General features: G+C 40.0%; 2 protein-coding genes across 2 annotated transcripts; both read left to right on the top strand.

Moving 5' to 3' along the window:
- The first annotated feature begins 544 nt into the window (after positions 1–544).
- On the top strand, positions 545–1,064 carry LOC114909442 (homeobox protein HMX2-like). The gene has a single exon (XM_029248921.1). The coding sequence runs from the start codon at positions 618–620 to the stop codon at positions 1,056–1,058; it is 441 nt and encodes a 146-aa protein (XP_029104754.1). The 5' UTR covers positions 545–617; the 3' UTR covers positions 1,059–1,064.
- A 1,619-nt stretch (positions 1,065–2,683) lies between these two features.
- bub3 (BUB3 mitotic checkpoint protein) lies at positions 2,684–8,873 on the top strand. Its single transcript, XM_018761004.2, has 8 exons — positions 2,684–2,815; positions 3,424–3,618; positions 3,951–4,020; positions 4,200–4,351; positions 5,674–5,832; positions 6,092–6,269; positions 7,001–7,217; positions 8,385–8,873. Exons 2-8 carry the CDS (start codon positions 3,424–3,426, stop codon positions 8,392–8,394), a joined length of 981 nt encoding a protein of 326 aa, XP_018616520.1. The 5' UTR covers positions 2,684–2,815; the 3' UTR covers positions 8,395–8,873.
- The last annotated feature ends 324 nt before the right edge of the window (positions 8,874–9,197 follow it).

Below are 9,197 nucleotides of genomic sequence, written 5' to 3'. Positions count from 1 at the left end.
GAGGCTTCATTAAATTGATGAGCTCAATGTGTTTTCAACTTTTTTTCTCACTTGAAAGTAAACTTTGGTGGATTTAACCGCATCAGCAGCGCATTTTTCACCGTTTAGCAGCGCTCTTGTCCTGATCACTCGGCCAAAGTTCACACTTAATGATCTCTTCAGCAAAGTACGTTATAAATAAAGGCAAGCGCAAATTATGGTGCTGCTGCAGCTTCATACAGCAGAAGTTAACATTCTGTGATTATATGGCCTCGACCAAAATAAGGAACCTTGAAAAGCGTGACTGATAATACAAAACGGACACTCAAGTTTATGCTTGGCTCTTCAAAACACTTTTTAATGTTTTTTTTTTTTTAAGTTGTGCTCATAAATGAAGAAGGTTTCGCGCCTTTCGTGCTTTTCGGATGCGGAGGTCCCTCCTGATGCAGTGCACCAACTGCGTGTGTTTATCTGCAGGCGCTTCCAAAGAAATCACATCATCTTCGGATGCACCTGAGAGGAGGAGGCAGCGGCAGCAGCAGCAGCAGCAGCAGCAACAGCAGCAGCAGCAGCAGCAGCATTTCACCCAGGCTTTGCTAGAGGATTATAAAGAGGAGAAAGAGAGACAGTGCAGTCACATGTCCCCCGCGTCCGACGGCGGCAGGAGGAGAGACCCCGAGGACAAGCAGAGCCACCCGGCCAAGAAGAAGAGCCGCACGGTGTTCTCGCGCAGCCAGGTGTTCCAGCTCGAGTCCACGTTCGACATGAAGCGCTACCTGAGCAGCTCGGAGCGCGCGTGCCTCGCCTCGAGCCTGCAGCTCACCGAGACCCAGGTGAAGACCTGGTTCCAGAACCGCAGGAACAAGTGGAAGCGGCAGCTGTCGGCCGAGCTGGAGGCGGCCAACATGGCACACACATCTGGCCAGACTCTGGTGGGGATGCCCCTGGTCTTCAGAGAGAACTCCCTGCTGAGGGTGCCCGTGCCCAGGTCCATCGCTTTCCCCACTCCTCTGTACTACCCGGCCAACAACCTGCCAGCTGTACCGCTATACAACCTTTATAACAAGATTGAGTACTGAACTGAACGCTCCATCCCATAGGTAATACGATTTGATACATGTAAAACATGTTTCTGCCTATTTATAAACATCTGTTTGACAAGGACAGCGATATCACGTTTCTTATTATAACCAAACTGGATGTGTAAATGCGACTGTAGCCTACTAAATACACCATGTGTATATGAATTATTTTGTACTTTTTTATTTAGAGCTTCTGTTGTGGTTCAGTGTTGGGAATGAATACTTGTTATGCCGGGGGGTGATAATAATGTAGGAAAGTAGTGGTGAATTTTTAAAGGGGTTTTTTTAAGTTCTTTACTCCTCCGTTTTTCATTTGCACATGCAACCAAAATAATTTATGTATAAACAGATAGTTAACAGATAAACTGGGAGAAAAGGGGATTATTTTGGCAGTATCTTGAAAGGGGAAAAAAAAAAAATTGTAAACACGAGTCTAACTCGATTCGTTCAATGTAGCCTACCAATGAAAGTTTTAATTTTCGCAGTTCTTGTGTTATTTATAAACAAAAAAACGCATATAATATCATCCTAAAATTTATATGACTATCAACATGAGCTTCACAGGATGAGTGAACCAGAAAGATAATAATAAATACAGAGTTGCGCTATTTCTAACAGAAATTGTTGCTTTATTGTAAACTTCCGAGTTTCACTGTTTATCACAATAAATATCTAAGATCTCTACCTCTTCATTTGTATTTCGATTATTCCACATGGGTTAACACAACTGTGTATCTATAACCATCTGCATTTATTGGTTATCTTCGCACATTTCCTTTCCTTTATCGGTTGGCTTATTATTGCGGCCTGACATAACTGCTAAAACCGCACAGACACAGGCATAGAAAAATATTATAGTTTGGCCAAAAAGGAAAAAAAAATAGAATATAAAAAGGTTTTAAATTCAAGATATTCGAACAATGCATGCAGGTGTAACCGCACCTTTATTGCTATATTTTAAGTGGTCATACATGTAAAAAATGAGCAATCCACCCCACGTACCATGTAAAAATGATACTTATAAACATTTTCAGGTGAACGTTTGTTTAAAGCTCGTTGTCTAGAACTGGTGGCAAATAGACTGCAGTAAGTTACTCCATCAGTAACCGCGTACTGATATTAATACTAATTATATCCATAAATATTATCACGGTATGCAAAGGCAGCGGTTTGTCACATAGCAAAACGATATTAAAGGTTTTAAATCGAAGCAACAAACTATGTTTATATAAATGAACCTTAAATGCTGTGAAATTGAAAAAAAAAGAAAGACAACAGTAACTATTTTAAGTTTTTGGTACTGATCATGTGCCATTCAAGCAGGCGCGTGACCCATTCTTATGCGTGGACAGCGATTTAAAGGCAAAATAAAAGTTTAATCATTTACAGACGTGTTACACAGCTGATCTGTTCAATGTTACTCCGTATCATCGTGCGACTGAAAAAAGACACATTTTTGTAACTCATAGACTAGAGAACCGGAACTGGGAGAAGAGTCCAACGTCACATGATATACATGCTGGCAACGGAAACGCTCTCGTGAAAGAGGAAGTCAGTTAGACGGACCAATCACAGACAAGGCGGGAATATCTGTAATTTTAGCTAGCCAATCAATGACTGCTCGTTGTAAGGAAGGTGCTGGAAACCCGATTGTTGTTCGCCAGTTAGCATTCGTCGAAATTAGCTGAGTTTTATTGTGTGAAACTGTTCAGATTTCCCTGTAAGCGTCGTTCTGGGTGGTTCAAGTAACAACGGTGAGTATTTGCTTTGCTCGGTTTGTAAATATTAACGAGCTTCTGCGCAATGGGAACGGTTAACGTGAGGCTTTTTTTTCTGACGCGTTGGCACAGTCAGGCAGGAGGTAGGCCTAACGATCTCGTGCTCGGATGTTGATGTGGCTCTATTTTATTACAATCCGTCTGTTTACTTTTTTTTAGTAAACTAATTCGTCTGTATAACAAAATAAATTTAAGCTAAAGGTACAGGTCAGTTTTGTTTACAGTTCCAGTGTGCTTGATGCTAGTGTTAGCATGCATGCTTGCTTCTACCAAGCCGCGTGAACCCTTCGTTGTTGCTTTTTTCGTTATTTATCAATGAAAATATTTAATTAAACACCTCATACTAGTTTTTTTTATTAACAGTCAAGGTTACTGAATAACTCTTGTATGATTTATTATTCTAGAGGAAAAGATGCATTTTTCCGTAACTGCCTGGCAGAGATCTCAGATCAGATGGGGTTTATTTTAGCAAATGGATTAAATACTAGTGTTGGTAGTGCTTGGGTCAGACTTTGGCTGGGATTTAAATGATTTGAAGGATCTCTCGTTTATTCCTATATCTTTTCATCATTCATTATGCCCAGATGACTGGGTCCAATGAGTTCAAGCTGAACCAGGGTCCAGAGGACAGCATCTCTGCAGTGAAGTTCAGCCCCAGCACTGCCCAGTTCCTGCTGGTGTCCTCCTGGGACTCCACCGTCCGCCTCTTCGATGTCAGTGGGAACTCGCTGAGAACCAAGTATCAGCACCTGGCTCCTGTTCTGGACTGTGCCTTTTATGTAAGTTGTTTCACAGCTGAGCTTACAAGGCTCACATTATATGATGCATAATAATGGCTTTGCACTCAGTTCCCTTAGTCAATTTTCGGTTTAGTTTTGAGTGCTGAAGTCCCTACTGAGAGCATGTAATCATGCAAAATAAAAATAACTGCCTACTTTAAAAATGACCTATTTGTTTCGTTATATGTGTTGGTTAACACGGGAGCTGTACTGTTAAGCGTTTAACCACAACAAATATTTCCTTGATGTCTGTGCTTTTTAAGTTTCTTCCAATAATATGGCAATTCCCCTGTTTAATGTTGAGTTGTAATAATGTTTCTTTTGTAATGAAGGATCCCACACATGCCTGGAGTGGAGGACTGGATATGCAACTGAAAATGCATGACTTAAACACAGGGCAAGGTACATCCTCCTCTATTTAGCAGTCCTGTCTGTTAAAAGCCCCCCCAACTTTAGTATGTTTAGAATGTTATATAATTGTAATGATATTTATTTTAACATGTGTATGTTGCATGTAACTTGTAGAAGTTACAGTATACGATTGAAAAGTAATTAGCTTGTACTTCCTCATGCTTCGACAGATACAGTTGTGGGCTCACACGACGACACGATTCGTTGTGTTGAATATTGTCCCGAAGTTAATGTCATGGTGACTGGCAGCTGGGACAGGTCAGTGAGGCTTTGGGACCCAAGAACACCCTGCAACGCTGGAACCTTCAGTCAGCCCGACAAGGTAAGCTTTAGAGTGATGACGACGACATGATTAATTTTCAGTGAGTACAGCATAACACTAAATAGACCTGATAAGGTGAAGTGTAATACTATTGACATAAAGATTTTGTGTTATTGCTTTCATTGTTCAATATGTATAAAAGTAAGTAAAATTACACGGAGTCAAATTTTGATGGTATGAAACTGTCGATGGGACAGAGGGGAAGTTGTGAAGTTGGATAAAATATGCCTTGTGGGAGGATCTGTTCTTGGTCAGATAAGGGTGAATTTTGTTGAAAATTGATTCAGTAACAGTGGTTTAGTAAAGTGTTGTGTTTTTTTTGTTTTTTTTTTAAATCAGCTTTAAGACTAACATTTTAAGCAAAACATTTCTGCTTTTGATGTTTTTAGGCGTTCACGTTGAACCAATTAATTGTGGGAATAATTAGAAGTGCTTTATTTCTTGCCATTTTCCCCACCAGCTTTGAAGCTAAAAAATAAAGCCTCTGTAAATAACTGCAAAGAATAAAATGGTCTCATAAGCAAGCTTTTCTTTGGACCTCACCTGGAGAAAATTGGGGGGGGGGTCCTCCGTGCTTTAGGTGTTAATGGCTGCATTACACACCACATCACTGTGAAAAGGCTGTGTGGTTGCTGAGATTACTCCTGACCCAATTTCAGTAACAGCCCTGTGTTCAGGATAAATGGATTGCATTAGATAACAGCTGTGATTTATAGGCAGCTGTAGAACCGGCAAGATACAGGGGATGAATTTGACAGACTGGAAAGTGAATTAAACTGTTTATTAGTTTCAAAGGGTACATTATGTCATTGGTTTTTAGTAATTCTTTTCAGGATGGATGTTTGCACTTAGGCTTGTAGGGATCTTGTGTGGTCTGTCAGGTCAGGTGCTTCTCAGACTTGGAAGAGCAGATAAGAAGTTCAGGATGCAAATTCTCGTTGCTTACAAAGGTTTCCTTTTACTTCATGGGCAGAAGAGAGGGTCCTTTTTTATTTAAAAGTGTTGGATGTGAATAGCAATTATCGGAGAAGGATGGCTAAAATTATTTCAGGTGATTGAAAAAGATGCATCAAATGGCATTGCGAAGATCCGTTTGATGGTGTGCATTGTGTTCATGAAACAAATTGTAAGCATCTTTGGTAGAGTGTAAAGGGATAATTTGTGAAGGCTGTGGTCTCCATGGACAGTGCTTGCTGTGGTTGATGAATTTCTCAAGTTCTTGAAAAGTTTTCAGGAAACTATCTGTTTGAGTTTTTACATAATGTTCTCAAAGTGGGATGAAACCAGCCATATAAGCTTTAATGATGCTTTCCTCCCCATAGGTGTACACACTTTCTGTGGCAGGAGATAGGCTGATTGTGGGCACAGCAGGTCGCAGGGTCCTTGTGTGGGACTTGAGAAACATGGGATACGTCCAGCAAAGGAGAGAGTCCAGTCTGAAGTACCAGACCCGCTGCATTCGGGCCTTCCCTAACAAGCAGGTGAGGCCTGATCTCTTGCTGTTAGGGTTCTGGAATTTACCTATGGATTGCACAGAATGTTAGATCTTGATTTAAATGTTAATGTACTAAATACTGTGTTGTATAGTAGTGCTGGGATTGTGCTCATGACTTGAATAATATAGGCCACAAAGACAGTGTTTTTAAAAGACTCGGATGATAGTTTAGAAGAGTGGCCCTTCTTTCATGCCTAGGAAGCAGCGGCATAGAATATGACCCTGTGTGTTATTGGCGATTTTAGGGCTATGTTTTGAGCTCCATCGAAGGTCGGGTTGCTGTAGAGTACCTGGACCCCAGCTTGGAGGTGCAGAAGAAGAAGTATGCGTTTAAGTGCCACAGGCTGAAGGAGAACGGCATTGAGCAGGTCTACCCTGTCAATGCCATCTCTTTCCACAGTGTTCACAACACCTTTGCTACAGGTAAGACCTGCACAGTAGGGCAATAGGCCCATTTAAGTTTTGCAGTTCCTTTGAGAATATTGTGGAAATGAGCAGAACTCACTTGGTTTTAGTTAACATTGCTCATTTCATCTATTCAGTCAAGTTTGTCAGAAACATTAATGTATCACAAGTTGTTATTTTTGTGGTTACCAAATGGGAGTTGATGGTAATCATTAATTAAAATGAAAAGTGAACAGTAGGAATAATTTTACTATACTGCAGCAGTATTGAAGCTGAGATAATACTGAACAAGTAAGATTATGTTGTGCTACTCAGTGACTGGAGCTTTGTGTCTGCTGCATACTGAGCCTTTCAGGTTTGTATTTTTTGTTTTTATGCAGTTTACTTTTTCATGGTGTATTCTTTGAAAATAATTTTTTTTTTAAAAATTGATTTTATCGTGGCTGCAAAGCTCTTGAATCACGTGCATACTAGTTTAGTAGCAAACAGGCCTATGTATAAAAAAAGCTTCCTCAGTAATCTGCTCTTAGTCTATATTCGGAATAGAGGTAAGAACAATTTTATTTTCAGCCTTTCTTCTAAATTGTCTATAAATGCAGAAATGAAAGATTAGTTGTTTCATAGTTGCTTTTCATTTCTACTGGGTCTGTAAATTAACAGCGATCTATTCACAAATATGCAAAATATGTACCTCTTGTAAGCTGCACCTTTTTGCTCTGACCTTGGCTCTCTTTGATTGCGCTGTGTAGGAGGCTCAGATGGATTTGTGAACATCTGGGACCCTTTCAACAAGAAACGATTGTGTCAGTTCCATCGCTACCCCACCAGCATTGCCTCTCTGGCCTTCAGCAACGACGGCTCTACGCTAGCCATCGCCTCTTCGTACATGCAGGAGCAGGGTGACATCAGCCACCCTGAAGACGCCATCTTCATTCGCCAGGTCACGGATGCTGAGACGAAGCCCAAGTAAGTCCCCACTGCTGGGCCTGCTTCCTCCCTACCCCCTGTCCCTCTTATTTGTCTGCTAATTAATTTCTATAATTCCATGAATGGCATTATTGATGGCTGCGGCAAGCAGCTGCAGTCCTTGGCTGATGTTTATCTTGCTCTCCTGAGGCTTGCAATATCCGTCAGTTGATAGACGTCTGACAAATGAAATAAACAAGAAGGAAAAAGACTGTATTGTATCATTATTTTCTGCCACAAGAGATGTCAAATACTGCATTTGTGTCCTGATTTTAGTGTGGGGCACTTTTGTAGTTTGTAAGCACCTGTATCCTGCTCTTTCGCTACGTTTGTCAGACACACTTCGTCCAACTGTTTCACTGCTCAAGGATAAGGTCTTTGAATGGAGAGTAGATCCTTGCTCTTTCTGATGCCCTTAGATACTGTGATATGCAAACATGATTGTGTTCATGTTCTCTTCCCTTATGTGTACTGCCTTTTTTTTTTTTTTTTTTTAAATAAACTGCATGCATCATGTGTAAAACAATTGGCCTGCTCTGTGTAATCTATATGCAAAGGTATCTTTTTTTTTTTTTCTCCTCCTGCAATCATATCCCCAATTTTGCTTAGTTCAGTACAAGAAGTCTCTCAGATGCAGTTGGACAGGTTTGGCTCCCGCTGCCGGGAAACCAAGCACTTCAATTAGATTTGTAAGCTACAGTACAGGCCTTAACAGTCAATACTGACACAGTTAACAGAATCCAGAAGTCATCTGTTAGGAAACGATTGATCCCAGAGCGCTGGGTGTGCGGAGCATAGGTAACAGTGATGAAACGCAGAGCTGTGAACCTGCTTTGGACAATACTTCTAAAGCTGCTGCAACACCCTGTGTCATGCTGCTCTTCGGGATCATATCTTTAAGTGAATGTTGGAAAGTTATGCATACAAATTCATACATGTAACTTGTACAGCCTTGCAGCTTGTTTTTAAAATGAATGTTTCTCCACTCTGGCATAAACTAGTCCACATAAAACACATTGACTGTTTTCAGGAAGTTGGTTGTAAAGTTTATATTTGAACAAATTTTCTGTGATATACCACATAAATGCAAAAGTAGAGATTGAATGCGAGTTAAAATGGATAGATGGATAGTGCATCCATGTTAATGTGCTGTTTTGTGCTCCACAGGTCTACCTAATAACTTCACGAATCCTCAAATCTCCCGAAACGTTCTAGGAATTCTTCTGTCATCCAGCTGAACCTGAAGGATGATGGTCTTTGAATTATCATATTGTTTTCTTTGTTGTGAAGTTTGTATTCCTTAATTCTATCTTTTACAAACATCAAGTGAGCTTTTTTCCTCATTCTTTTAATACTTCTGTATATAGTTAAAATTTCATGTTTCAGAAGATGAAGCTACACTTTTCTGCCCCATTTTATTTTCACATTTTAAATGAGTTATTTTTAAGGTAATTTGACGTACGTATGTTGTACATAACGTATTAAAAACCAACTACAGGATTAAACTTTGCTGTTTAAATGGCCATACATAAAGCAAAAGGCATGTAAAACTAGCAGTTTTTTCAGTTAAGTTTTTCCTTGTAAATAGAGAAACTTGTTGCATGGAGAACTACTGATTCATTGTTTGTATGGATCCAAAAAGTGCAGCAAACAAGTTTTATCAACATAAAATAAACATTTTTAACAAAATGACTGCCTTCTTTGAGTGTACTTTACATCATTCTAAGAAATTTCCCTATATGGGAAAATTTGCTGTCATGTCACAGTCCTGCAGCTTCATTACTGATCGGTTATTTTATGTACGATAAATGAAATTAGTGGAGGGAGTTATGTGGAAGTGTGAAAGAGCTCATTGTGTTTTAATACAGACGGATGTTTGACTTCTAATGGCTAAGTGGTCGTCGTGTGTTTCTAATGACAACCAGCAGGTGCCTGTGGACCTGCGACCGGGTGGATTTTTTTTGAAATTTGCTTTCTTCA

This window comes from Scleropages formosus, chromosome 24 (assembly GCF_900964775.1).
Source record: "Scleropages formosus chromosome 24, fSclFor1.1, whole genome shotgun sequence".
Taxonomy (NCBI): Eukaryota; Metazoa; Chordata; class Actinopteri; order Osteoglossiformes; family Osteoglossidae; genus Scleropages; species Scleropages formosus.
This window is presented reverse-complemented; position numbering and strand designations above follow the sequence as displayed.

What these genes read in the sequence shown, in the direction of transcription:
- bub3 (XM_018761004.2), top strand. Translation starts at nt 3,424, where the DNA reads ATGACTGGGTCCAATGAGTTCAAGCTGAACCAGGGTCCAGAGGACAGC. An exon ending in GGGCCTTCCCTAACAAGCAG is followed by an intron (nt 5,833 to 6,091) that starts GTGAGGCCTGAT and finishes TGGCGATTTTAG; the next exon opens with GGCTATGTTTTGAGCTCCAT. An exon ending in TCACAACACCTTTGCTACAG is followed by an intron (nt 6,270 to 7,000) that starts GTAAGACCTGCA and finishes TGCGCTGTGTAG; the next exon opens with GAGGCTCAGATGGATTTGTG.
- LOC114909442 (XM_029248921.1), top strand. Translation starts at nt 618, where the DNA reads ATGTCCCCCGCGTCCGACGGCGGCAGGAGGAGAGACCCCGAGGACAAG.